At 41.8% G+C, this 27,455-nt stretch overlaps 5 protein-coding genes across 5 annotated transcripts; 3 read left to right on the forward strand and 2 right to left on the reverse strand.

The window, feature by feature from the left end:
• Positions 1 to 230: 230 nt before the first annotated feature.
• LOC121300110 (claudin-4-like) lies at positions 231 to 1,228 on the forward strand. The gene has a single exon (XM_041228511.1). The coding sequence runs from the start codon at positions 415 to 417 to the stop codon at positions 1,060 to 1,062; it is 648 nt and encodes a 215-aa protein (XP_041084445.1). The 5' UTR covers positions 231 to 414; the 3' UTR covers positions 1,063 to 1,228.
• A 6,585-nt stretch (positions 1,229 to 7,813) lies between these two features.
• On the reverse strand, positions 7,814 to 16,775 carry LOC121300371 (cell division control protein 45 homolog). The gene is made up of 19 exons (XM_041228947.1): positions 16,626 to 16,775; positions 16,129 to 16,188; positions 15,683 to 15,775; positions 15,418 to 15,555; positions 15,073 to 15,228; positions 14,429 to 14,487; positions 14,286 to 14,334; positions 14,065 to 14,126; positions 13,840 to 13,890; positions 13,608 to 13,727; positions 13,122 to 13,253; positions 12,809 to 12,907; positions 12,546 to 12,707; positions 11,942 to 12,080; positions 11,571 to 11,654; positions 11,338 to 11,456; positions 10,980 to 11,056; positions 10,594 to 10,660; positions 7,814 to 10,461 (listed from the first exon to the last, which is right to left on the reverse strand). The coding sequence occupies exons 1-18, from the start codon at positions 16,674 to 16,676 to the stop codon at positions 10,596 to 10,598; spliced, it is 1,716 nt and encodes a 571-aa protein (XP_041084881.1). The 5' UTR covers positions 16,677 to 16,775; the 3' UTR covers positions 7,814 to 10,461; positions 10,594 to 10,595.
• Positions 16,776 to 17,036: 261 nt separating this feature from the next.
• On the forward strand, positions 17,037 to 22,596 carry LOC121300040 (ubiquitin recognition factor in ER-associated degradation protein 1). The gene is made up of 12 exons (XM_041228395.1): positions 17,037 to 17,177; positions 17,721 to 17,853; positions 18,206 to 18,238; positions 18,480 to 18,601; positions 18,729 to 18,859; positions 19,185 to 19,257; positions 19,456 to 19,524; positions 19,625 to 19,693; positions 19,914 to 19,964; positions 20,211 to 20,299; positions 20,570 to 20,651; positions 21,993 to 22,596. Exons 1-12 carry the CDS (start codon positions 17,175 to 17,177, stop codon positions 22,065 to 22,067), a joined length of 930 nt encoding a protein of 309 aa, XP_041084329.1. The 5' UTR covers positions 17,037 to 17,174; the 3' UTR covers positions 22,068 to 22,596.
• Positions 22,597 to 23,414: 818 nt separating this feature from the next.
• c25h22orf39 (chromosome 25 C22orf39 homolog) lies at positions 23,415 to 25,385 on the forward strand. Its single transcript, XM_041228397.1, has 3 exons — positions 23,415 to 23,488; positions 24,328 to 24,495; positions 24,891 to 25,385. Exons 1-3 carry the CDS (start codon positions 23,426 to 23,428, stop codon positions 25,020 to 25,022), a joined length of 363 nt encoding a protein of 120 aa, XP_041084331.1. The 5' UTR covers positions 23,415 to 23,425; the 3' UTR covers positions 25,023 to 25,385.
• A 98-nt stretch (positions 25,386 to 25,483) lies between these two features.
• On the reverse strand, positions 25,484 to 27,407 carry LOC121300042 (39S ribosomal protein L40, mitochondrial-like). The gene is made up of 4 exons (XM_041228396.1): positions 27,190 to 27,407; positions 26,745 to 26,828; positions 26,241 to 26,396; positions 25,484 to 25,875 (listed from the first exon to the last, which is right to left on the reverse strand). The coding sequence occupies exons 1-4, from the start codon at positions 27,246 to 27,248 to the stop codon at positions 25,566 to 25,568; spliced, it is 609 nt and encodes a 202-aa protein (XP_041084330.1). The 5' UTR covers positions 27,249 to 27,407; the 3' UTR covers positions 25,484 to 25,565.
• Positions 27,408 to 27,455: the final 48 nt, after the last annotated feature.

Consider the following 27,455-nt stretch of genomic DNA (forward strand, 5'->3'; position numbering starts at 1 on the left):
CCGACTAAATTCCAGGCAGGCTGGATTTCTTTGCCCATCCTTCCCAATTCAAAGGCAGCTAACTGTTTATAAGAAACGTCGCGTCACCCCCCCCCTTTGTCTCTTGACATCTAGCGGGTCTCTCTTGCTATTGGCTGGCCACGGGTGCACCGAGCTCCCGATTGGCCCGCTGTTCGGTTCCTCCAGCTCGGTCACTGGTGGAGGTTTTCTCTCAAAAGGCTAAATACTCTGGTGCTGCAGTTTGAATTTACAGCCCGGACAGTGAGAGTGGGAGAAAACGGAACCCTATTTACCCCTAAGACAAGCAACTCAACTTTTCAGGCAAGAAGAAAAAGCAAGAGGGAGAATCTCCTCTTCTATAAAAAAATAGCTTGCTTTGTTATTATATATATTTATAACTAAAGTTACTGGAAGATGGTTTCTGCAGTTTTGGAGGTGTTTGGCTTGGGACTGTGCGTCATTGGCTGGCTGCTGGTTATGATGGCCTGCGGGCTACCCATGTGGAAAGTGACTGCCTATATTGACGCCAATATTGTGCTGGCCCAGACGGTCTGGGACGGTCTGTGGATGACCTGCGTGGTCCAGAGCACGGGGCAGATGCAGTGCAAGACGCACGATTCCATGCTGTCCCTCACCCAGGACCTGCAGGCAGCCCGCGCCCTCACCATCATCTCCTCAGTGCTCGGAGTCTTCGGGCTGCTGGTGACGATCGCCGGGGCGCAGTGCACCAACTGCATCCAAGGCGAAGGGTCCAAGGTGAGAATCGTCAACGCGGGAGGAGTGATCTTCATCATCAGTGGCTTTTTACTCTTGATACCTCTCTGTTGGATGGCCCACAGAATCATCGTGGATTTCTACGACCCTAAAATCCCCGCTCCGATGAAGCGAGAGATGGGAGCCGCTCTGTACATCGGCTGGGCAGCGACTGCGCTTCTGTTCGTCGGTGGCGGAATGCTTTGTTGCTCTTGTCCCCAAAAAGGGGCCAGTTCTTATGCGGTCAAATATGCGCCCCCAATAAGAGCGGCTCAGAACGTGGAATATGATAAAAAAAATTACGTTTAATTTTTTAATTTGAATTTTTGGAATCGCCCCGTGGCGTCTGCACGGTCTCAACCACCTACTGGGCTTGAAGAATCTTCCAGCTGTCTCTACCTGTTTTCAACATAGAATACACTTGACGAAGTTAAGATTTGTACAACGGAAAAAAAAAAAAAAAAACAATAAAAAAAAAAAAAAAAAAAAAACCAAAACGATATCACTTTTTAAAAGCAACAATACAAAAGCAAAACAACTGAACATAAAACTTTTAGAAGAATAAGGAAAAAAAGAAGAAAAAAACCCTTTGAAAAATATTTTGTCGGCTTATAAGACTTCGAGACATTTTGTTGACATTGAAAAGACACCCTTTTAATAACCAGACTGTTCGTTTATAAGGTACCCACCAGCATTTACCACCAGTTTTTCAGGATTTCAGTTATGAACTAATGTGTATAGCCATAGCGATTTTGTTTTTTTCTCTTTTTCATAATTATACAACTGTATTTGTACTTGATATATTGTATTGATGTATTCAGTTGTGTGTATTCCCCAATGCATTCAAACGCATTTAATGTAGGCAGTAATACTGCTGTGTTTTCAATAGGAACTTTGAAAGCAGAAATGTGTTCAGTCGTCCAATTGCAGTATTAATTGATCCTAGTACATCTAAAATCGACTGTGCGTAACAACCGCTCTATAGCCCAGTCCACAGCAATATGACTGCATGTTAAATACGGCACATAGACGGCTAAAAAGAGCAGACCGGCGCACTGTTTGAAGGGTTCACTGTACAACCACAGCACATGGTTACAGTCCTCCTTGTGATGAACCCACAGTGCGCATTATGAGGAAATCTCACTCAAACGTGCCTGCTGTAGTAAATAACGGTTCTGTAGAGGACATTCTAAGAGGCGCGCAACACGGTGCCTTGTCCGCATTGATGTATTCCGATGTAACCACTAAGATCCAGCAGCCCTACTGCAGTTTAATCAGACAGACAGCCCCCCGCTGCCAGTGGTAGATGGTTGAATCAGCAGGTGGTTCACGGGGTGTGCAGACCTTTACTGTACACGTAAACGCTGCGCATTCCCTTTTGTGTCCTTGACTGAAAGCTTTTATTTTTGTATTTAAAATGTATTGCTTGACGCATTCTGAGCTGTCTGAGTTGCTGTTTAGAGGAATAAACCGTGATGCTCAAATTGAACGTGTTTTGATCTCTTTTCTCTGTGCAGGTTTGCCACCCACACTATATCAAAGTGTCTTATGATATATAAGAAAGCTCAGACTGTGCTCGAGTCCGTGTTTTCGTTCTGGTTCCTTCCTCCCATAGTTAACAGCTGCTTTTATTTTGAGAGTCTGTGTGAGTCTTATTGTGTTGAATCACTCTTCGCTGTATACTAAGGGCACCCATTCTGAAATGATTCACAGACTTGTTCTCTAGATCAGTAAATAGCATCGAGAACGTTGTTACCATTGGAAGACAAACTAAGTGGTGCATAACGTCTTAAAATGAACATTTACATTTACCACTTTTACACCCGAAACATTGCTTTATTTTTCACTCACTAAACTGTACCATGTAAAAAGATGTATTTTTTCCCCAGAACAATGCAGTAGTTTGGTTGGCCTATAATCCTCTGCACAATACCAAGGCTTTCTTTCTCCCCAACTGCTTGGGAGTGAGGGAGTGAGGGAGGGATGGAGGGGAGGGCAGGGCACAGCAGGGGTAAGCATTTATTTATGAAAATGGTAAAGATGAAGACAACCAGATGAGTTCCCTTACTGGAAAGGTCCTTCAATTAAACATGCTCCCCCCCCCCAACCCTAACCCCTCCCCGAGCCCCCTTCATCCCACATTCACTTAGACTCTCTAAGTCATCAAGCAGACAAAGAGTGAGACGGGAGCTTCCCCTTTCTCTCTCTCTCTCCTTTCTCTCCACCCCCCCTTTCTCTCTCTCTCTCTCCTCTCTCTCCACCCCCTCTGTGTTTGTGTTTCTCTCTCTGTGTCTCTCTCTCTCTCTCTCTCTCTCAGTGTTATCATACTGGCTCACACGGTCAGGGAGAGGGATATAACTGGTCAACGCTTTGTCCTGTTCCGCACGCCACTCTGAATCTCACCCCGCTGGCTGAACCCGCTGGCTCGGTTGGAAAGCAGGCTGACGGATCAGGAAAGTCCCGTAGTCGCACACCCAGCCCAGAATGCTTAATCCAGGATATGGGATATTTCCTTTTCCTGACCAGATGTATATGAGACCTGTCAGAAAAAAAAGAAATAAATAATCCAATGCTTTTGACTCCGGAACTGAAAGAGAGATCTTTACACCAAACTCCAACTTGTTTTCGTGAAAGAAAAATAAAACTGTTACATTACAAAACACATGGTAAAACATGAAGAAACTAATCATCTGATCAAACTGAACAAGTTTAAACGGAGAGGAGCATGGGCTCAGATTGCTGGTCATGAGATAAAACACATTTTAGAGCCGGTATAATGGCCGTCTATGGGGAGGTTACAGCCATATGAAAATAAAAGAGCGCTGTGGTTTTAAAGTTAGCATCAAACTGTTTTGTACAATCATAGTAATTGTTAGTCTCAGATGCATGTATGAGTTAAGGATGTTGCAGAGGGAGCAGCCTCCTACAGGCTCAGGTATATACCGCTCTGTGGCTCATTCAGGGTGGGAGTTTGAATGTTTGTGTGTTGGTTACTTCGTACTACAGGTACACCAAATGTGGCTGAACAATTTAAAGATGTTATTATTTTAACAGCAAGTGCCCTGCTAGTTTCTTTTGAATAAGGTCTGATTGCATCTCTGCACTGCCTCGTGACTCAGTTGCCTGTTGTAGGAATGACTCAGTGCTGAATGTGCTCATGAAGCAGGTCTCTGAAGTGCAGTGGCTGTTGAACTCAGATTGGAACTGTGAATAATTCCACCTTCCTTGAGCATGTCCCCCATTCTCTGAAAAACAAAATACTTGTGAAAAGGCAAGAAGTAACCCCAAAGGAATTGCAGCATACGACACTTCTGAACAGGGTATTGTGTATTTGCTGGGGTCCCTCACAACCTGGGTTTAAACAAAGGCATGAAACAATGCAGTAAATATTGACTATCAACAGAAGTTTATTTCATGTAACTGTTTAGCATAAATGTGTCATCTTTGTGAACCATGTGCCCCCCCCCTCTCTCTCCCTCCCCTCCCTCCCCCCCCACCTTCCCGGCTTTGGCTGTGAGAGAAAGGAAACTTTTCCTTGTGAAACTAGTTGTCTTCAGGTAGGGGTTTAATACAAAAATCGTAGTCAGACAGTAGAAACACCTGAAAAAGGTAAACCCCCCCCCCTCCCCTCCCTCCCCTCCCCTCCCCTCCCCCCCCCCCCCCCCCCCGGCCAGTTAAGCTGCTCCTGACCGACACTCTCAAAAGGAACACTTTGGCTGAATTCTCCCCATGGCAACTGTGGAGGGCTTTCAGTTGCCTAGATACAGGGTTTTGTCATACCTTAGTCATAGATATTCAACAAAGCAATTCTGAGCCAGGCATTCAATGAACCCCATGAAAAAGGGCTCCAAAGGGCCTGTAGATCATAGCAACAGGTGAAACACTCTCCTGCTTTTCATTTCTAGTAAAACACAGAATTAAAAAAAAAACACAAGCCAGTTAAGCTGTAAACTTGACCCCTGCAGTCCCAAAGAGGTTTTGTTGGCTCGCTGGAGCTGCCCATAGAGTGTGCACTGACCCTTTCACCTTTGGGACCCTGGGCGTCCCCCAACGTGAGTCATGGAGAGCGAGAAGTCATTTCCCTCTGATGACAGTGCGTGATCTCATCGCACAAGAATTCTGCCGGTCTGTGAAGCAGTGACCTGTCCACCACCTGTCACCCACCACACACTCCCAATTCAAAATTCAATGAGCCTCCCTGGGTCTATTCAAACCATCTGGAGGCGCTGTGGAGGATCCACCTACTGCTCCCATTTAGCACACAAGGGCTATGTAAGAAAAAAAAAGAACAATGCCACCACAAGCAGGCTGCCAATTCCTTTGAGCTTGTGAGGGCTAGTTGCATGTGTCAATGATTGTGATTAAACTCACATTTTCTATATATTTGTGTTTTATTTGTTATTCGCAGTGGTCCATAGAATCCATCCAATGACCTTGAATTGTTTAAGGAGAGCTAATGAGGAGGAAGGATTACCAGGCTGTCTGGCTTCAGGAGTAAAACAGGAAAAGGAAGTACAATTAGGATGCAGGTGTTTACAGAGTGTTGTCATGCAAGTGAAATGAGGCTGTGTAAGGGAAAGACCCCTGTGATACTATAGGTTAAGCATATTATTAAACGATTGGGCTGTTTTGGAGAGTACACAGTAGCATATCCCAAAACCATGTTTAAACATTATTGTTTCTCACAAATAATGAAAATATTGCTATTGCAAAAAAAAGTGTTGTGACCAACGCCATGAAGCCAAAGTCTTATTCTAGACCTCCCAGAGAAAACAATTCATATTCTGCTGTTGGTTTTATTGTATCTATTTATTTTCACTTGTACAGACCTTTCAGAAAGGCTTGCTCTGTATTCTGCAAGTGAAGGGAGGTCTGGAGCAAGGCTAATCAGAGAGCATAGCTATTCTCTCATCCCCATTCACTGGAGGGGTCCTGCTCACCGTGAGGGCATCGCAAACACTGCAAAGGGTACATGCTTTGTGTTGGCGTGCCAGAGCCAGCATTGACAGCGCTTAAAAAAACAAACTCAAAGCAAAGCAGAAACTGGCATGACTGGAAAACAAATGCACAAAATAGCTTATAAACAAGAAATGTATGACAGTAGGATAAAGGTATGTATGACAGTATGTATAAACCTGAATATTCCTTTATTTACATTTCTTGTTGTTAGCACGTGTTTGTGACCCTGGAAGAAAACAAAAAACAAAAGAAACCCCCAGACCTTGTAGGGATTTCTAAAGTTATTAAATGACATTTAACCTCATTTCTTATTTTCCAAAAAATGCCACTGGAACCCATAGCCTGCAGCCTTAATTACATCATAGTAGGATTTGCTGGCTTTCTCAGAGTGCTTTGTTATGCAAATCCCTGTGTCATTTGTCATGTTCTAGAGGTAACTGTCTGGCCTGCACACCAGACATCTCAACCTTTTCCTTTCTCTGAATCACCAGAGCATTGCCCTGCAGCTTTCTGGTTGATCCTTTCTGTTTTTCGTGCAGGAAAAGGGTATAATAAAAGAGGAGCTGCCCAGATCAGTGTTACTTTTAAAAATGTATTTCCTGCAAGCGTTTGACTTGATAATGTTGATTATTCATAATACTGTCATTGATGCAGAGGAGGTAATTTTTTTTGGGGGATACACAAATGAGGTCATCCCATACCCACAATGATGCGCCACTTCCTATAGTCTGTTAAATATCTTGCTCAAGTCAGTGTGACATGTCTTGGAATCTCCAGTATTTAGTACAAAATAAATAAGCCTGGGGAGAGCCTCACACTCATTAATCATCGTTCAGACACAAGGTCCGTCCAGTCTGCTTTCTACCACAATCTTTTTTTAATTTATTTGAATTATTCTTTTTTAATTTCTCGAGGAAAGTCATGGATGGACAATGGCTCTAGCTACAGCAGCCGGCAGTTTGACAGCGCACCTCAATATTGTCCTGCTTTCCAGTCTGAGGCTCTCTCAGAGACTGCCAATAACAACAGTTTGTGAGGCGGTTTGCAGGTGTAGATTGTGTCCACAGGGGAGTGGCCTTGGTCAATTTGCACAGTAATTCAGCAGTTTACTCATGGCTGTGCTATGCATTTACCATGGTTTGCAATGTTTTATAATACACTTTACAATACCTCTCCAGAGGTAAAAGGCACCAAAGCCAGTGATTACTAGTTTTGAAACAACAGCAACAAAAACTTATGCAATATTTCTTTTTTTTTTTTTTTTAAGTGAATCAATATTAGAAATGTTATGAAAAAAAGAAACTTTTAATTCAATTAAGTTGTTTTTGTATCCCAGGGGGGCTACTTTTGTTTGGTGTTCACTAGATTAAATAATTGAAAAGATAGCTCCTCAATGCTGTGTGTTTAGTGTATTGTGGTCTTGGTCGGGAGCACATTCCCCGAATCTGCTGGAGACCCGGAGCCCGCGAGGCTGCTCATTTCGGCTCAGTGGAGGCTGACTTGGATTGTCTGCAGTCGTGCTGCGAATGTCTTATTAAATGAGAACTCAGCATTCCTGAGAGCCACACAGCGGAAAGGCATTCACTGCTGCTCCAAGAGACAGCCGTCATTCATTCACGCAGATGCAATGCTTCTTATTGTATTATTACTTTGCTTAGGTTTATTAAGTAGATTAGGTTTTCCAGTAAGCTTGCAAAATTATATACATATATATATATATATATATATATATATATATTATACATACATATATATTAATATATATATATCGTATGTATGTTATATACATATATATATGTATATGTATATATATATATATATGTATATATATATGTATATATATATATATATATATATATATATATATGATATATATATACCTATATATGTATATCTATATATATATATATTATACATTATATATGTATATATATATACTATATATATTATATATATATACATATATATATATATATATATACTATATCTACATATATATATATATATATATATATACACACACACACACACACACACACTTATTTCCCCTGGAGTGAAAAGTAAATAAATAAATGAACTGCACTTATTTTAAATAATTGTGTGTGTTGTATTTAATTTCAACATATTTGCTTTAGTGAAGGCAAAGCATGGTAAAATTACAGAAAAGTAAAGTGAAGCAGAGACATACATAGAGCAAGCTGAAAGCTGTACATGATCCAAAAAGAAAACGCTCATATTCAAGACTAAAGAGCTTGCGTACATCAACATACAAATGTTGTACACGGGAGAGTTTAAAATGAAGTTGCTGTCCACTTCTCAGCTTCTCTTTGTGAGTGTGCAGAACCAAGGAATCCTTTTCAGAGGTCTCACAGACAAAGATCCTCTACTGCTGGACTTCACAGATCCTGTGATCCACGCACAGCGGAAAGGCTGTGGCAGAACCTCAAGCAAAAATGTCAGAGAGGAGGCACCGAAAATGAAAAGATGAAAAACTGTCCTGATTCACAATGACTTTAATTAAGAGCCGAGCAAGAAACACCCGTGAAAACAACCTTATTGAGTGCAATGCTTTCGAAGTTGATGAACTGAACCCTGAGATACTGTAGGAAAGAATGAATTACCCCCCTAAAAACCCACCCATGCACAGCCATCTCATGTACACAACACAAAACAATTTATAAATCCCCTTTCAAGTAATTGAACGCCCCAAGGTGACCTCCTCCACCCATCCTGTAGGACTGGGTGACTCATTGGACCGTGCTACCCCTGCTCACTGCTCCAAGTCCCCCCGTGGAGGCAGTCTAGCACCACGCCACTGAAGAACTGCCCCTGCTGCTCACTAGACAAGCTTCTCAACAGCCACATCACAGCCATGAGTTTCCCAGGTTTTACTTAAAACGGGTTTGCATGTGTCTGAAAAGGGCAGGTTATTCATAACTTAAACAGGTCAAGTTTACAGAATGCAGAACTGCACAACATAGTAAAGAGATTGCCTTAAAGAATAATAATGAAACGACAGCACTTTATTTTTATGTTATGTCACTAAGCTTCTACTCAACAGCACTGTCAAGTTCTCAATGAATTCCACCAGAATACATTCTTATAAACTAAGCATGTGTAAACAGTGATTTGTCCCATACCAAATTCATAAATATAATTATACAGAATAAACAGTGGCAGGGCAGGGAGACCCACCCTGCAATCAGCTGTGTTTGTAAACACGCTGGCTGTGTGGGCAGATTGGTTTATCCGCTGTTTTAATTCCCATGTCAAGAAGTATGCAATTATGGTACCCCCCCCCCCCCTTTCCCCATCCGAATCCACTCTGTAAAGGATTGTCATGAAGAACCAGCACACTTTAGTGAAGTTTCTATATAGACTGATAGACAGGTTTGGAGTACCTTCAGAAAACAGGAAAGTAAATACATAATCATATTTCAGCTTTTTATTATCAGATTTGAGGTTTAAATTAGATGTTTTTGTAATTCTGGTTATAAATTTATGCACACAAAATTAGTTTACTGATCTCTGGTTTTCCACTGTGGGCAAATTACCCATGTAATACATTTACTACAGTGTGGGCAATTTGCTCACTGGGGGGGGGGGGGGGGGGGGGGTATAGTCCCTGCTGTTCTCTGTTAATAGCAGTCTAGTTTTGTTTGGAAATATCTTTCCTTGATCACATCACTGACATACAACAATAGAGCTTCAAAAGCAATCTTTGGGCTTGTCTCCTTACCCAGTGTACAACACACGTCACAGTAATCAAACTATGAAGGGCTGGGACTTCTTTTTTTGTTTTATAAAAGCTGCATTTGGTGGGAACAGATAGCTGGTGTAGATACAATACAAATATATTGAGTTTGCCTTTAGTCTCATGGACCCTACCAGTGTGTTTAAAAAAAATAAAGATTTTGGAACTTCCTCCATGCACAGAGTTGAGGGTTAGGAACACCCCAATATATTAAAAGGTGTTAAAAGTATTAAAGGTAAATGGAAAAAACATAAATGCTTCCCCTGGGGTACTTCAACTACAAAGTGGAAAAAAAAAGCACCTTTCAAAGTTGAACAACTTTTTCATTGTATAAAAAAAAAAAAGATGGGAGGAAAGCTGCACAGCCCACTGCACAATAGGCAGCAACAACCCTTCATTTGAGGGAATAAAATGACTAACTCAAAATAGGACCTCACTTGTTTAAACATTACAGCAATTAAAACTTCTGCTGTAGCTAGAATTCAAGTTATAAAAAGGTCTATTTATAAAACCCACCTTTAAAATGATGGGTTGCAGTCAGTGACTGGAGCACTTCTGTGGGTTTATTCCTTGGGGGTCTGGTATGAAACCTTTTAAAAAAACAGACTGACAAAGCTTGTAATTATTCACGTCTTCCTCTAGGTGAAAACAAGAGTTGTATTTACAGCAGAGGAGAGCAGTTTAAAAGGCTCAGGCAGTTCCTTTTTCAAAAGCAGAGGGCAGGGTCTCTGGTTTCAAACACTTCAAAAGGAGGTGGTGTGCAATATGGTAAAAAGGATATTACTCTGAGTTTCAATGAAGGCTAGCAACACAATTAATGGCACAGCATTTAATTTAAAATGTGTAAACAAGGACGTTTGCTACATCAATTGAATATTTACATACGATATAAAAATCTATTAAAAAACAGCATAAAATACAAAGAAGAAATCAGACATGAGTTTTACACATTACATGGAGAAAACATTCAAGAAGCAGACAGACAAATTTTAGACCTAAAAAAAAAAAAAAAAAAAAAAAGGGGATATTTAGTGCAGATATCAGCTTTACTGTAAACTGTAGTTCTTTGAATATATTTAAGGCTGGCAAACTAAACTAAGTCTTTCTTATAACTGGAGTATGTTTACCTTTATGACAGGAGCGTAATAAGAGCATCCAGAAACTTGCTTCTGTCTTCAGTCTTCAGCTCAATAACTGAAACACAATGACAGTTACATGGAAGACTTACACCCATCTGTGCTATCCTACTGTAAACAAGCAAAGAACAAAACAAACCCACATGCTTCAGAGACACACCCGTTTGAAGAATACACCAAGCACACAAATACAAAAACACCCAAGTACTGTATGCTGTTGTGTACAATGCCGTACACTTCAAAAGCAAAAAATGTCAGACTATTTGTAGAAGTATGCTGCCACCTAGTGGCAAAATCAGACCAGTTCCTAAAACTACTAAAAACACCAGGTTATTTCCCTCCTATGTAAAAACTTTCAAACTAATAGAAACGCTTACTAGATGTGTCAAAGTGGTCGTGCAGAGTCCTGGAGCCGGTACTTTCAGCTGCTTTTTCAAATGCCCTTCCAAAGAAACTAGCACACACACACACAAAAAAAAATGCTTGCGTTAATGTTTGATTAAACAAAGAAAAAAAGTCTAAATGTGAACTAGTGCGAGCACAATGGAAAGCATGCCCTTCACTTGGAGGCCTTGGGTCTCCTGTAAGAAAACCCCTTACTGTGGACGAGTCACCCCCACCCCACACAGAGAGCTGTCCAGTTAAAGCTTCACCGACAGTATGTTTCAACTCGGCCTTGCTGATGTGCATTCGTGACTAGACCAGCTAACGGAAAGATAGTTGGACAGCACGCACTTCTTTTTGTCAGAGCTCTCCGCCTCTGGTGGAATTCCCAGCACGATCACAGTGCCCTTTTCCACATCCATGGGGGCTGCCATAATCAAAGGCAGCAGCCTGCAACGCTTGTTCTTCGTCTGGAACAAACCAAGACATTACACTGCATCACTCACATTTTTATTGTCCTTTCTGCAGGGAAGCGCTCCAGACCCTCTCCACCACCCCCCCGTACTGGGTGGAAGCATACTTACTGAACGAACAAATGCCTTCAGCAGGTATTTACTGAGAATACTTAAGGACATTGGCTTGGAAAATAGCTTCACGTCTGGAGTGCCCTGCAAAGAAAAACAAAAATTAAAATCAATTAACACCCGGTGGTGGGGAGGAGTGGTGAAATCACAAACTGACCCAAAAAACGTGTAACAGATACAAAGAAAAAAAAAAAAACAAGAGGATTAAATAAAGGGGAGGGTCGGACACTAAAAGGAGGCAGCATGCAAACAGAATGCTTCAGAGTAACAGAAATACAGCGACCAACTAAAACAAGACAGGATTACTTTGCATGCACCTTTATGAACAGAATGACTTCAGGACCCTCGCAATATAAAGTATCTATTCTGACCTCCATCAGGTAGCAGTAGAGGAACGGCCCCTGGGAGAGGATCTGGTTAGTACAGATGCAGCTGGCTACGGTCTGCTGAACAGAAATAAGCTTTTTCTTGGCCAGTTTGATCCCATGGTGCAGCTTCTCCAGGTTACTTCTGCATTATGAGATATACGGGGTATTACAGGAAGAACTTGCAAACATGAACAGAGATTATGGGACAGATTTAAGCTTTTGCTCGAGTACAATATTAAAAAAAAAAGTGTTAAATTACTTTACTAAATTTGAGATATGTAGTTTATTAGTTAGCCTATTTAGAGCTAAACAAAATCCGTCTGTGTGTGTTAACCAAAAGAAACGCTGGTTACCGTTTCAAGGCACCATATACAGCGAGGCAAGTCACAAAATGTGCTTAAAAGTTGTTCCAACAATTCAGAACATGCAAAAAAAAAAAAAAAATATACAAAAGGCTTTTCTTTTAAAAAGGCATTTAAAAACCAGAGTGCAAATTCCCTTTTAAATAATTAAACAACCCAAATGAATTTAATTGCCGTAATTAATCCAGTTCAGAACGCAGACTTGCGTAAATTAGATCGAGATCTTCAGTTAAGTGTGGGAGTACCTGGACAGGCTGTCTAAAGCATTAATAAAGTTATCAGTTCTACTCTCATCCTTCTCAATGTTCTCAAGAAGGGCTGCTGCAGCATGGACCACATCACTGGCAAGGAATTTATTCTTAAAGCCAAAATGAACGCTGAATGTCTGTATTCGGATATCTTTCATTCTGGGAGAGAAAAAGGAAGGGGAGAAAAAAGAAAAGATGATTTATAAAATTTGCTCAAAACAAAAAATATAAAATGCTACTGATATACAGAAGCGAAGTACCCATATTTATTTGAAGATTCTTCAATGACTTCACGGAGATTGTCCTTTATGGAGATGTCCATAGAGTTGAATTTCTGTCTCACTTGTTTTAGTGGAAGGCTGAAACACAGAAGCAACAACAAAAATAAAAGGGAATGCAGCAAGAATTAACGACAAACAAACCCACTGCAGTCTAGACAATGAGAAATTGAAAACCTGCATTTCAACATACCAGCAGCTCACAGGTTGAGCACAGATCACATAACGGCAACGCCTAAATGCCAGGTTCAGCATTAATAAAAATCATTATAGAAATCTCTCTCAGGTCACATACCCCATATCAGCAAGGAACTCCTGCAGCTTCTTCTGTCCATGAATAGACCATAGCTTAAAATGTGACGACGTGTAACAGGAGTTGCAGATGCTCTCGTAGAGGGACCAGTGTTGGTACAGGGCCAGGTGCAGGCTGGGAAACACAGTCAAGGATGCAAACTGCAGTGTCTACTGCTAGTTTCACAGGGTCACTCTTTGAAAATGAGCAATACCACTTCACAGTGAGTACAGGGCATGGTTTTCCAGAGACCCCACCTCCACACCAGGTGCAGCTGATCAATCTCCATGAAAAACTAGCACAGTTTTCCTCACTTTGAAACAAGCTAACTGTATCTGGCATTCGGCTTTTTGAAAATTGCTCCGCTTCCAACAGGGTGTCTAGAGAGAACAAGAGTAGGATAAACACTGTATACGTTTGTAACATTACTCTGCTTCACTGGGTAGATTTTTAGAAAGGGTTCTCCCTTTCTAGCCATGGAAAGGATACTCGTACTCAAATGAGATTCTCATGCAGTCGATGGAGAGCGAGTTCTCTTCGTCCTCATTGCGATGGTTGTGTCGGGAAACATGGCGTTGCAGCGTGCCCACATCTGTGACGTATTTCATACTGCGAGATGCAAGAAAACTCTTTACATTTTTTTTTTTTTTTTTTAAAGAAAGCACTATAAAATCAAGTGACGTTTAACACTATGAATCATATGGGAGAGTAGTGTCCTTACTGTGTGATTTTATCTTGAACCCACTGGTCTGTTAAACCAACAACTGACCACCTGTCAGAGAGAGAGAGAGAGAAAAACAAACAAATCTTATATGCATAAGATTGACATTGCATTTTTGAAACTATAATCGTAAGAAAGTCAATTTAAAAACATTTAAGTGTTAAAGTACAGACTGAGATTGTATTTGACAGATTTATGGAGCTGTGGCAGTATTTAGCAACTTACCAAAGCATGTCTTTGGTGTCCTTGGACATAACCCAGGCCAGCTCAAACATCACTAGTGCAGACTAGGAGGGAGGATTTAAAATAAATAAATAAATAAAAATTCCTTCAACAAAACAAACCTGACATTTAAGATGCAATACGATCTTCGGGCACTTCAAATACCAAATTACAGGACGTACAAGTAGTTCTAGAAGCGCAGAAAGCTCATATTTAACACTTACCGAGGTTCCATGGTATTCATATTGCTCATAGTCAAACAAGATTTCTCTTCTGTAAAACAGAACAGGGAGGTTAACAGGATCTTGTAACAAACGATCCATTGCAAACACACGGTGTGACAAGATACCGAAGATCGTGCGCTTACCTCCGCGCTTCCCACTCTCGCTTTTCCCTTCGTCTTTCTATCCTTCTCTCCACAGCACCCTATTGGAAAACAAGTAAAGAAAGTTCAGTCCCTTTAAGCCTTGAATTATTTTATCAAGCCTTTCATAACGGAAAAACATCCCTAACCACATGCAGCTTGTTGACATCTTATCCATTTATCACACTTACTACTCTCTCAATGGAATTTACTCTTATAACCAAATATTTAAGTGTAATTGCTCTCAAACAATTATTTACCGTATTTTTTATTTTCTCTCATTGAATTCTTAACCCTGATTTTATAACTGCTCATCTGTAATGTGATAGTTTGTAACAACTAAGTCGCCCTGGAGAATTGTGTCTGTGAAGAAATAAACAAACAAACATCATCATGGATAAACAGGTCTAAACTAGGATTTAAGGTGTTGTAGTACCATTGTTTGTCTTCAATGATCTATAATTATAGAAATGCAATACATCTTGATGGGGTGTCCAGTCCAATACCACCCTGGGGTAGGGGAAACTTCAGATTTTCTTGCAGCTTGGACACCCAAGACTGAAACAGACTCACAGCTGCCTGCCGCCTCACAACACAACCACACTTCTACACGTTTAAAATGGCTGCGCAATACAGGGTTAACTCGCCTCGTCAAAGCGCCTTCGTTTACCAGAGGGCTCCGACCCATCCTCGCTCTCGTTTCCAGAGTCACCCCCATTCTTATCCTCCTCTTCGTCATCTCTGAAGATATCGTCATAGGAAGGAATGCCGAGATCGTCATCCTGCTTTATGAGCAGCTTAATCTAGGAAGAGACGGAAAAGCATGCTTAACTTGCAGGGAAAAATAAAAACAGTATGCATGAACATAAGAACCCATCAGGACTTTATTTATATGGAAACAAAAAATTTAAAAAAAGAACACAAATCTTAATCTAAAGCACACAGTACCCAATGTAACAACACTGGCTTTGGCATTTAGGAAGCAGCGGTACCTGTGTATCATTGTAGACATTGACAACATCAACAGGCCTGTGCGTGTCACAGATAAAGAACACAGAGTCCTCGTCCGGCTGAAGGGTCTCCAGCAGGTCAATGTTAGCGCCACAGTTAATCAGAACGAAGTACCGGAACTGCGAATGTAACGCAACAAGAAAAAAAAAAAAAAAAAAAGTAATTTCATGAAAAAAAAGTGTGTATTATTGTCAACTTGGCAATACACTGTATAAACAAAATGGACTGCTCATAACCAAGCCCTACCTGCTCCTTGTGCTCTAGAAATGCAGTTTCCAGTTCCTGCCAGCCCGTCACGGGAACCAGAGTGTATTGCACATGGTCACAATGGAACAAAGCCTAGCCAATGAGAGGAACACGTTACACAATGCTTTGAGCACCATGTTAAAATGGCAATGGGAATACTCACTTTATACATATACACACATACACATATATACACACACACACACACACACACACACACACACATTATATATATATATATATATATATATATATATATATATATATATATAAACAAACAAGTGAAACAGTTCAATTAGTTCCTTGATTGCATAAGAATCCCATAACCTGCGATGGCACAATTCATGTCTACAGTAGCTTGTAGAATGTCTTCGTTGATTATTATTTTTTTGGACAGGTTTAAAAGAGAAAATCAAGACCGGTCACTGTATGCTTGTTTTGTTTACCTGGAGTATTTTGCAGGCACACAGGGCATCGATATCCGCGGAAACAAGAAGCGCAACCCTCTGAAACAAACACAGTGACACGCACTTAATGTAAAGCGATGTAGTCACGCACCCCGGAGCACAAACACAAGAGACTGAAGCCTAGGAAAGAGCTTTCATGCGCAAAGCAAGGCTTGCGACTGCGATACAAACTCCGGCCATTTCCAACAGGGGAATTAAACTGTATCACCGCTCGCCTCTCGAATACGCTCGGAAGCGTGTGTGTGTGTGTGTGTGTGTGTGTGTGTGTGTGTGTGTGTGTGTGTGTGTGTGTGTATATATATATATATAGCCCCAACAGTACTGTTAGAACAAGAAATATGTCACGACCAGCTGATATTTAAAGTCTGTCATATTCACAGACACGAATTCAAATTTTACTACACTTTACGAGTTTCGTGTCTTGCTACAGCTCACAATGTAGACAAAACGACTCTCTCTGCTCGCTGCTCGCTTACCTGGTTTACAATAACGTCATAGAACTCCTTTCGGATATCGGACACAAACATTTCAAAACTCTTTCTTGCAAATTTTATCCAATAAATGCGTCTTTATAACCGCTTTAAAACAAACTCGTACACACTCCGGACATCAAACACGGGCGCCAAATTCTTCTGGCCACCCTTGTTTTCAATTGGCTAGTTAGGCAACCCAATAGCCAATAACCAACCGTCTCTCTTCAAATACTTACTGTCATTGGCGAGTTAAAGCAGACAGACTTTTAACCAATAGAAAGCGTTTTCGCTTAAAAAATAGTAATAACGAAAACAAAGCAATGCGCCAATCAAAGTTTAGAAAACGAGAACGCCATTGTGTGATTGGGCAGAATTGGACAAACGGTGTTGTGATTGGACAGAGACGCTGACAAGCTCATTTCCCTGAGAGGCGAGCTGCTTGCTGCTGATGGCAGCGGTGGATGCTTTGGGGCTCTTGAGCTTTGTTGAATAATAACGATAACCAAGTCATTACTGCAACCCAGAGAACCGCGCAGAAAACGATCCGGCAGTATGGTAAGTGGCGTGGCTCACTCGCTCCCTGTGAATTAAATCCGTGCTAGTGTATCCGGAGCAGAGCTGGAAAGATGCACCGTCACTATGAAAACAAAACAGTACGAATAACAACAGCTGTGCGGGTGAAAGCGGCCGCCGCACCTCAGTGTAGAGTGACTGTGTTTAATCACTCCGGGCCAGTGAGTGTCTGTTTGTAAAATCTAAATGCTTGTAATAATACAGACTGCACGGTGCCATGTAGCTAGTCCCGCTGTACCAGGAGGGTTTGTAATGGTAAAGTTACTCAGGAAGCTGATCCCGCAGCTGAACAAAACATTTTCTTAATATGTAACCCCTTGTTTCACTTTCTCTAAACTCAATACAACGCAAGTGTGTCTCTTTCATTTGTCCCGCAGAACCCCTACGACTTGCACGCCCTTTAAAAAAGCAAAGCGCTTGCCTTGACACCCTCGTTGTTTACAGATCGATGACGGTTACTTTATTGAGTGTTTGGTTAGCCGTTGTTTTCTTTTGTTTTTTTACACCTGTTTCTTTCTCCTCCAGTTTTCCTTTAATATGTTTGACCACCCGATTCCCCGGGCTTTCCAGAATCGCTTCTCCACGCAGTACCGCTGCTACTCCGTGTCTATGCTTGCGGGACCCAATGACCGCTCGGATGTGGACAAAGGAGGAAAGAGTAAGGGAGTGATGATCGGCTTGCTTGAGGATGTGTGCCCTCTCCCCTAGTGTCTCGCATGTCTGCACCTGCCGCGACTTACTCAGATTGTCGCATCGCTGTTGGTTTTAGCCCATTCTTAAATAGCTTTATTAATCTACAGGAACCGGTGATGAAACAGCCTTCTTTATAGCCTAATTTAAAGCGTACTGTTATAATTAGTACCTGTCCTGTATACCAAGAACATAAGTAACATAACAAAACAGTACATTTGTAACTAATCTGAGTATTTTTAAGCGTGCATGAGATCATTAATAGTTTAATTGATCTTTTTGCGCATGCATTCACTTTTGTTTTTGTTTGTTTATTTCAGTTATAATGCCCCCATCTGCACTGGACCAGCTTAGTAAGTGCCAGAGTTTTTATATCCTTTACATTCTGATTAATTACACGTGTCAGTGGGGTGGAAAAAAGTATTTTCAAGTTTTACAAATATGAATGATGACTGCTTAATGCATAATAACTGGCGGTGATGTTGCATGCTGTACCAGGTTTTTTTTTTTCTTCTTTTTCTTCTTCTTTATTTATTTATTTATTTATTTATTAAATAATTATAAAAACACTGATTACATGTTTTCCCCCCTTAGGTCGACTTAATATCACATATCCAATGCTGTTTAAGCTGACAAATAAAAATTCAGATCGCATGACACATTGTGGTGTGCTGGAGTTTGTTGCAGATGAGGGCATCTGTTATCTTCCACACTGGGTGAGTTCCCAGGTCATGTGCCTTATAGTAATGCATAAAGGCTTACTCGGGGGCTTGTCAGACTGTAGACAGTCTTTTAAAACTGTTGTAAGCCATGTCTTTCTTCCTTCTCTTTTTTTTTTCTCAGATGATGCAGAACTTGTTGTTGGAAGAGGGGGGTCTGGTGCAGGTGGAGAGTGTCAATCTCATGGTCGCTACGTACTCCAAATTCCAGCCACAGAGTCCTGATTTCCTGGATATAACCAATCCCAAAGCAGTGTATCCTTTTTGTGAATGTTAGAGCTGTTCAGATATGCACATAATGTTTAGCAACAAGCATGCTTTGCATGCTCATTAATGTGGTAGCTTTTGTGCAGATAGGGGAAATTCAGATCTGTACATTGTGACATTAGGTATGGAATTTATAATTCATTGAGCATTACTTCATTAAAATAGAAATATTTCCATTACTTCATGAATCATTTTATTAGGAATCCTGCATAGTCCCGTAATATGTTTATATGAATCTACCATATTATGTTTTTTTTTTAATATAAATAGTGTCCAGTAAATGCATGATTTTCCTTAACTAGCCTTCCTGCAGGTTAGAAAATGCTTTGAGAAATTTTGCATGCTTAACCACTGGGGATGTGGTTGCAATCAACTACAATGAAAAGGTAATTCGCTAATAAAATGTATTTATAAAAGTCGGTATGGAGTTTTATTGAGAAGACATTTAGAATAAGCAATCTGCTGTTATTTTTTTGTTGTTGTTTTATGTTTTCAATACTGGAAAATACAATGCGAGTGCATTAGCGTGGCAGTTTCCTTCAATTTGGTTCTAATATAACGCTAACCCTCTGTTCTGATTTCAGGTCTATGAACTACGAGTGATGGAAACAAAACCAGACAAGGCTGTGTCTATCATTGAATGTGACATGAATGTGAGTCTCCACACTGTCGGATACACTTGCTATAATACATGGAAAAACCCAGCACTTCACTAGTGAGGGGTAGTATTTTCAAAATTTCTTCCTCTTGTAGGTGGATTTCGATGCCCCATTGGGGTACAAAGAGCCAGAGAGAAGACCACAACAGCGCGAGGAGCCCACAGTATGTCACCCTTGTTTAGTTTTAGGGTTAAACTCCAGCCACTGTAGGGTTAAAAGTGAGATACCCCTCATAAGAGAGCAGTGACTTGCATATTGTGAAAGTGCAGTTTCATGTTGTGTCAGTGCGTGACGGCAGTGATACTGTAACATCACTGTGATGATGTGTTTATTTAAATCCCTGTATGTACGCTTCTGACGGGCCGCGTTGTTTCACTTTGTAGGAAGAGGAGGCTGATCAGAGCAGCTACGGTGAGATGGATTTAGGATTCAGAGTAAGTGAACTGAAACTTCATGTTGTGAGCTGGAAAAATAACCAATGAAACCAAACAAATATTTGAATATAACAGAGCGCTTCTGTGTGCTCGTGCATTTTATTCATAAGTACCATACTATCCTAGATAGGCACTCAAGGATAGACATTTAAATGTTGTTCACTAGTACAAAGTGGGGAAAACCTACAAAAGTGGATTGCCTATAAAAGTGAAGAGAAAGAAGTATTGTCTTTGCATGTTTTGTAGGCATTCGCTTGCTCAGGAAACCGACTTGATGGGAAGACGAAAGGAATTGAGCCCAGCCCAGTGCCCATTGACCCAAGCGACATTAAGAGGTTTGGGGAAACTCCTTTACTGATCAAGAAATGAGTGATACTGGTGGTTGGGTGCTTTCTGTATTGGAAATCCTGGGTAAATGTGGGTTTGGCAATGGCTGCACTGTACAGCACTCCTGACAGAGTGTTAGTGTCACACCATCACCTGGTTGATTGCATCATTGGTAGCGTGCTGGAGAATGGAAATGACTGGAATGAGTATGGGTTTTCTAATCCACTCAAAGCTGATCTGCTAATGCAATAACTGAGGTGCTATTTTGTCATTTCCAGAGGGATCCCTAACTATGAGTACAAAGTCGGAAGGATCACATTCATCAGAAATTCACGACCACAGCCAAAGAAAGTGGATGATGTAAGATTGTAGTTTTTTTTATTATTATATTTTGAAAAGGGGGCACATCTATAATTCCAACAAGCAAAATGCAATTTTACAGACGTAGGAAAATGTATATCATTTAATGAATAAGCACTTCAATATTGAAACAAAATTGAATTGTTTAAACCTGCAATCTTTTTCTGAAAGAAATGCTGCTTTATAACTTTGGAACAGATTACCCCCCCCCCCCCCCCCCCCCCCACCTTCCCCCCCCCCCCAGAGCCAGACTTTCATAAATATATCTGTACCAGTGTTGAACGACAGCTGTTCACTTCTCCGCTGTGTTTCGGGTGTCGATGCTGCTGTTCACTTCTCCGCTGTGTTTCGGGTGTCGATGCTGCTGTTCACTTCTCCGCTGTGTTTCGGGTGTCGATGCTGCTGTTCACTTCTCTGCTGTGTTTCGGGTGTCGATGCTGCTGTTCACTTCTCCGCTGTGTTTCGGGTGTCGATGCTGCTGTTCACTTCTCCGCTGTGTTTCGGGTGTCGATGCTGCTGTTCACTTCTCCGCTGTGTTTCGGGTGTCGATGCTGCTGTTCACTTCTCCGCTGTGTTTCGGGTGTCGATGCTGCTGTTCACTTCTCCGCTGTGTTTCGGGTGTCGATGCTGCTGTTCACTTCTCCGCTGTGTTTCGGGTGTCGATGCTGCTGTTCACTTCTCCGCTGTGTTTCGGGTGTCGATGCTGCTGTTCACTTCTCCGCTGTGTTTCGGGTGTCGGTGCTGCTGTTCACTTCTCCGCTGTGTTTCGGGTGTCGATGCTGCTGTTCACTTCTCCGCTGTGTTTCGGGTGTCGATGCTGCTGTTCACTTCTCCGCTGTGTTTCGGGTGTCGATGCTGCTGTTCACTTCTCCGCTGTGTTTCGGGTGTCGATGCTGCTGTTCACTTCTCCGCTGTGTTTCGGGTGTCGATGCTGCTGTTCACCTCTCCGCTGTGTTTCGGGTGTCGATGCTGCTGTTCACTTCTCCGCTGTGTTTCGGGTGTCGATGCTGCTGTTCACTTCTCCGCTGTGTTTCGGGTGTCGATGCTGCTGTTCACTTCTCCGCTGTGTTTCGGGTGTCGATGCTGCTGTTCACTTCTCCGCTGTGTTTCGGGTGTGCTGCTGTTCACTTCTCCGCTGTGTTTCGGGTGTCGATGCTGCTGTTCACTTCTCCGCTGTGTTTCGGGTGTCGATGCTGCTGTTCACTTCTCTGCTGTGTTTCGGGTGTTGATGCTGCTGTTCACTTCTCTGCTGTGTTTCGGGTGTTGATGCTGCTGTTCACTTCTCTGCTGTGTTTCGGGTGTTGATGCTGCTGTTCACTTCTCCGCTGTGTTTCCTTGCAGGATGATGCTCTGAGCAGGTTCATAGCCTTTTCAGGGGAAGGACAATCACTGCGCAAGAAAGGAAGGAACCCTTAAGCGGAGACGGCTGTGTGCTGAAGAAAGTGTAACTCGAGGCTTCCTGCTAATTTAAGTTATTGCTTGACTAGTAATAAAACATGGATATAACGCTGTGTTTAAAAAAACAAACAAACAAAACTGGAACTTTCTGGAGAAACTTACTGCTGCATTATGTCTTGTCTTATCTTCTCTAGCATATAAAAGCATTCAGATCCGTTTAACGGACAGACCTTTTCAGATATACTGTTAGCGATGTTAAAAACAGCTTTACAGCCTGCTGCATCTAATCTCATGAATGCAGCACAGAATCACACGTGCTTGGAGTGGAGTTTTCACATGGTGACATCAATGTCTGAGAACTGTTTTGGCATTATTTTTGTATTTTGAAAATAGTGTATGAAATGGCCTTTTACTGTGCTATTAAGTTTAAGGGAAGAGGCTCTTATAAAATACATACTGAAGAGTTTCATTTGAAAGGTGTGTGTGTTTAAATTATATACAAGTTTAAAAAAAGTATGTATTACTTTTAATAAAGAGCAAAACGTCACTGGTTCATTTGTGCACCTTAAATGTTTGACATGACACTCCTTACGAGATTTACCTTTTATTATTTTGATATTGATATTATGTTCAATTCCTGCAAAAATACAAAGAGAGACATGAATGCCTTTCACGTTCAGAAGCGTTGGTGCGCAGGTACGAATTCCAAGGTAATGGTTGCTTCAGAATATGGCCTGTTCATCCCCACCCACCTTCGCTGTTTTTAATGACAGTTTTGTATCAAACTTAATTTACAAAGAAACACTGCATCAAATAAAATCAATCTGAAACAAATACAACACGACTTCCCAGAAATTACAAAGACGTACGTACACATGCTGAAACCTAATAACAGAATATTTGTTTTAAGTAAATAAAAACCCTTCGCTTTTTGATTAGATATTATGGATTTGGTCCCACCATGTTCTCCTATAAAGAGAGATACATTGACGTGCTCCTGACTTGGAAACGGGCAGTCTGGCGTTGGAGTGATGCACTGGTAAAAGCACTCCTGCAGAATCCGATGTGCAGTACAGGCAGCTGTTAGAATGAACCATACTTCAAGTGTTTTATACAGTAATGGGTTACATTGCATTGTGTTACAGGCTGCTTCTTTCGATAACCACACGCTTTGGTCACCTTGCAACTTTTCAGCACTTTGCAATATCAAATGTTTTAAGGCTAATCTGCTCCCCATTCTTTTGGCCGGCAATACAATTCTGCAAGGTTGAAAACGACGTGCAGCCTAAAGGGGCGTGGGCTACAAATACTGCCAACGATTGGATCCGACGTGTTTCGTTTTCAATTGGTTGTTTCGGACCAGCCGCAGCAAGGGAATGGGCGTGGCTGTGGCTGAAGGTGATCCACGTAGCATGGCTGACACGGGAACTGCATGGAGGGTGAGTTAAGTGTTGTCTCAAATGTATTACTTTTAAGAAAGCGGAATGAAAGAACACATCATAAAGACATCGCCTTTAATTGTGCACCTGGCGTTGTGCCACTGTAGACAAGCCTTTGGCTGCAGCTAGAAATATATACCAAGCTGTTTTTAGTATACACGCTGAGGGTAGATCAAATGTACAAATACGACATGGCAACTAAACCAACAGTATACCGTGCAGTTTAAAAAGACTTGTTGATTTAAACTGCTGTTTTACACTGAGCAGTTTAAGCGGCTTTACTGCTGTTCTGAAAGAGCATCATAACGTGCATTATTAACATCGTACTGCTTGAAACTGTGAATGGCAAACAGTGTCTATTAAAATAGTGCGATTCTGCCGCTGTAGAGAGTTGTGCACAGCCCCGCGCTCTATCATTTAACCTCTCGGTGAAGTTTCTATTTATTTAATACTTCTTCCTGCATTACACTGTCCTGCGCCAATCAGACAAATACAGCAAATCAGCGAGCTGTACCGGTGTGATTGATTGAAGCGATGCTCACAGGGAGTTATCCCCGCCCCGGACAGGTGTGCGCTTTTAGTAACTTCTCAGCAAAACAATTCAATATCTTTAGCGACAGCTCATGCAATTCACACTCACTTCACACGTGCAATACAGTCAGTTCATTTGATGTTAGAGAGGCGAGTTCAAAAACCTGACCTGCTTAGTGTCGCGGAATCATAGGCGGCTACCCTAGTTACACATAAAACTTCCCCGGTTGTTTTTTTTCATTTTATAAAACTGCAGGAAGTGTGAGCAGTATGTATAGCGACTAGCATTCAGACGTTTCTCTTTCCAGCCTCCTCGGGCGTGCGACGATTACTGGAGCGAATACAAGCACTGCAAAAGCCTCCTGCATCGCTTTCACTGTTACTACACGCTGGGAGAGGCGCCCTCCTGTCAGCAGTGGAAAGCAGACTATTACAGCTGCAGAGACTGGGAGAAGCACCAGACAACCGAGGCGAAGGTGGGCGACCCTTTTCTAAGCAAGAATACCTGAAATGTAAATTGAAAACAGAAAGAGCTGGACTGAAAAGCCACTTTCTATGCAATCATCAGCCAGACAGCTGGAGACACCTCACCAGAATCTGGGCAACTTGAGCTAGAAAAAACAGGGTAATAATAGAAAATGCAAATAATTGCAAATGTCACACATACATGTACATGCACATTCAGTTAATAGAGTTACTGGTTAATTTAACTCTGACACTGTAATTCGATCCAAAGCTACCGTTTTATTCAACCAACAGCTGTATGTGGTCAAAGACATGATCATGTGATGCTGACTATAGGTCAACAAGCTTGCTGGACCAATGATTAAAGCCATGCATGTTTTTATTACATTTTTTTTTTTGACTGTAGGAAGCTCTGCGTGAAAGTGAGCGTCACAGGGTTGCACAGCAGAAGCAGCACGCCCCTGTCTGGGAGCTGAGAAAGAAACCGCCCGCTGACTGGCACCTGCCTCTCGAGTACAGAGACCCAAAGGACTCGTGAGCAGCGTCCCGCTGGAGCAGGACTGAACTTCAGGCAGCCAAACGCTAACTTGGTGGATATATTTTTTTATTTTTTATTTTTTTGCAACAGGAATCTGACAAGCAATCCTTTTTTTTTCCTTTATATTTAATCCAGAAAAACAGACCATACTAGACCATCATGTTAATGCTACATTACCTGTAGGTTTACATTAGTTTGAATTAATTTCAGCGTCTTCTGTAACTCTTATCTACTTGCCTGTTCTAGAACTGGAATGGCAGGGTTAATTATTAGGATCCTCCAAGTAACTTAAGGCTGTTTTTGTGTGAAAGCTCTACATGTTGGGGGGATAAACCCAAAATAATAAAAATATGCTAAAGACTCTGTCCAGTGTCATATAGATTACATATTTGAGAATTTGATGACATGAACACATTCAAGTCAAGGTACTACACATGTCACACATTAAGAAACACACTAGCAGTTTTTTAAATTTTATTATTTATCCAAACAAAAGCTTAATGTACAGTAGACATGTATGAACAGAACCATTCAGCCCCTTCTCTATTGCGTATGCACCTTGGTGATGTCATTGAATTTGCCTTCGGGTGCCTGATAGCCAGGTATTGGTGGGGTGTAGCAGGGGCCCTGGCTCTCGTATGGAAAGAGCCTCTGGTCTCGTTTGAGGGCTGCTTGATAAAGCTCTTCTGACTCCAGTCGCAATTCCTCCAGCGCTTCTCTCTGAGCCTCCAGCGCGTCACGGATAGTCTTCATCTCCGCCTCGTGCTGCTCCTGCTTGTAGCGAGACCACGCCTTCAACAGCAGCGCCCTGCGCTCGCTCTCCTCAAAGGACAGCCGGGGAGGCTCTCGCACCCTGCAACACAACAGAGACTTAACATTTCGTGCATACAGCACATGCAACGTTTGTACTAACTTAATCCTGATTGCAGCGTACCAAAGAGGTGATCCCGGTGACTGATGTAACTGATCGGAACAACATGTCAGACCGATAATGAAATGAGTTCGCTCTACATAAAGTGACATTCTGTCATTTGAACAGTGCTGTTCTATTGGCTTGTGCACAGGGTGTAGACAGGGACTGGAATTTTTCTCAGTGTGTTGCATGAATGGGAGACACGGTCAGTAAACTGTAACGCATCAGTTCTGCAAGGTGCAGATGGTCTTTGCTGAGACTTCAGGAACACCCTCTACAGGAGCTCCCCGGCTCTGTAATGCTACCTCGTTTCGTCCAGGTATTTAGCCGGGGTTATGAAGTCCTCGATGGGGATCAGCTCCGGAGGAACCCTCTCCAGCTTCTTCAACTTCTTCTTCAGACGGTCTCTCAACGCCACCTCCCTCTTGGGGTCCACCTTCTTCTTTTTCTTAGGCTCTGCTCTGCAAGCACATGGGCAGCATTAACAGACCAGACAAGCAACACAGGCTCCTGTTACTGAATTCAAGCAAGTTATATTTATCATAGCATAGAACCTTTTTTTCTTAATGTCAATACTGGGACACTGTCTTTTCATATCACATCTAATCAAGCTCGTCATCGACCCGCTCCCCAATTCTGATCATAACACGAAACGTGCCGTGGTTCAGAAACGAGGGAGGAGCACACATCAGTCCACACTGTCACTACGGTATATGTTCGTGTCATCAAATGTGCATTACTGCGGGTTGTGGGTCAGAACACTTGCATGGTGAACCACATATAAGACACAAGGTATAAGACACATTTACCTCATAGGCAGAGACGTCCTGAGCCCAAGAATAGTTGTTTGCCAGTGAGTCTGCCGTGCCTGCAGGCTCAATACAGCCAGAGAGCTGGGAAGAACGAGAGAGGAGGAATAATTAACATCTAGTGTAGCTGCACAACAGCTCTATCAAATCATACATGAACATCAACACGGACTGAAACTGCGGGACTATGCGAGATCACTACCTGCATATTTTTGTGGAGAATAATAATAAAACAAACAAAAAGAAAAACGTTTAGGGGTTCGATCTGAATACAACAGGAAGATCATACGGTTTTTGGCAGATAGTACAGTCAAGCATCACCACGAAGACATGTTTTACTTAGACAAGACCCTGTCTGTGTATACACAACACAGCCCTCCGACTCTTTCTCTGTTTATAAACAAATACCTGTTACAAATAGATAAATACGAAATATATAACTTACCACAATGTTCTGTTCTGTCTGGAGAATAGCGTCAAGGTCTGAGACAGAACGCCGGACATTTTTTATTATTATTATTTTAATTTTTTTCTTGTTGCTATTCCACTGTTGCTAAGGTGCGACACCTTTAAAATGTAAAGCCCTCCGTTAAAACAACGACACCCAAGAACGCTAGCCAGTCTCTGTCCCCAGCCTGTCCCCAGCCTGTCCCCTCTGTCTCCCCTCACTCTCTACCTGCAACCCGTCCCCCGTGCTCCACTCGACCTGCC

The sequence above is a fragment of the Polyodon spathula genome, chromosome 25 (assembly GCF_017654505.1).
Source record: "Polyodon spathula isolate WHYD16114869_AA chromosome 25, ASM1765450v1, whole genome shotgun sequence".
Lineage (NCBI taxonomy): Eukaryota > Metazoa > Chordata > Actinopteri > Acipenseriformes > Polyodontidae > Polyodon > Polyodon spathula.

Excerpts from the sequence above, each read along its gene's own strand:
- LOC121300042 (XM_041228396.1), bottom strand. The coding sequence starts at position 27,248 with ATGTCCGGCGTTCTGTCTCAGACCTTGACGCTATTCTCCAGACAGAAC. Across the intron at positions 26,397-26,744 it reads AGGACGTCTCTGCCTATGAG|AGCAGAGCCTAAGAAAAAGA; the intron begins GTAAATGTGTCT and ends ATGTGCTTGCAG. Across the intron at positions 25,876-26,240 it reads AAATACCTGGACGAAACGAG|GGTGCGAGAGCCTCCCCGGC; the intron begins GTAGCATTACAG and ends GTTGTGTTGCAG.
- LOC121300040 (XM_041228395.1), top strand. Across the intron at positions 19,694-19,913 it reads AACAGCGCGAGGAGCCCACA|GAAGAGGAGGCTGATCAGAG; the intron begins GTATGTCACCCT and ends TTCACTTTGTAG. Across the intron at positions 19,965-20,210 it reads AGATGGATTTAGGATTCAGA|GCATTCGCTTGCTCAGGAAA; the intron begins GTAAGTGAACTG and ends CATGTTTTGTAG.
- c25h22orf39 (XM_041228397.1), top strand. The coding sequence starts at position 23,426 with ATGGGCGTGGCTGTGGCTGAAGGTGATCCACGTAGCATGGCTGACACG. Across the intron at positions 23,489-24,327 it reads ACACGGGAACTGCATGGAGG|CCTCCTCGGGCGTGCGACGA; the intron begins GTGAGTTAAGTG and ends TTCTCTTTCCAG. Across the intron at positions 24,496-24,890 it reads ACCAGACAACCGAGGCGAAG|GAAGCTCTGCGTGAAAGTGA; the intron begins GTGGGCGACCCT and ends TTTTGACTGTAG.
- LOC121300371 (XM_041228947.1), bottom strand. The coding sequence starts at position 16,676 with ATGTTTGTGTCCGATATCCGAAAGGAGTTCTATGACGTTATTGTAAAC. Across the intron at positions 15,229-15,417 it reads ATGTCTACAATGATACACAG|ATTAAGCTGCTCATAAAGCA; the intron begins GTACCGCTGCTT and ends GTCTCTTCCTAG. Across the intron at positions 10,661-10,979 it reads CGACCACTTTGACACATCTA|TTATTGAGCTGAAGACTGAA; the intron begins GTAAGCGTTTCT and ends ATTGTGTTTCAG.
- LOC121300110 (XM_041228511.1), top strand. The coding sequence starts at position 415 with ATGGTTTCTGCAGTTTTGGAGGTGTTTGGCTTGGGACTGTGCGTCATT.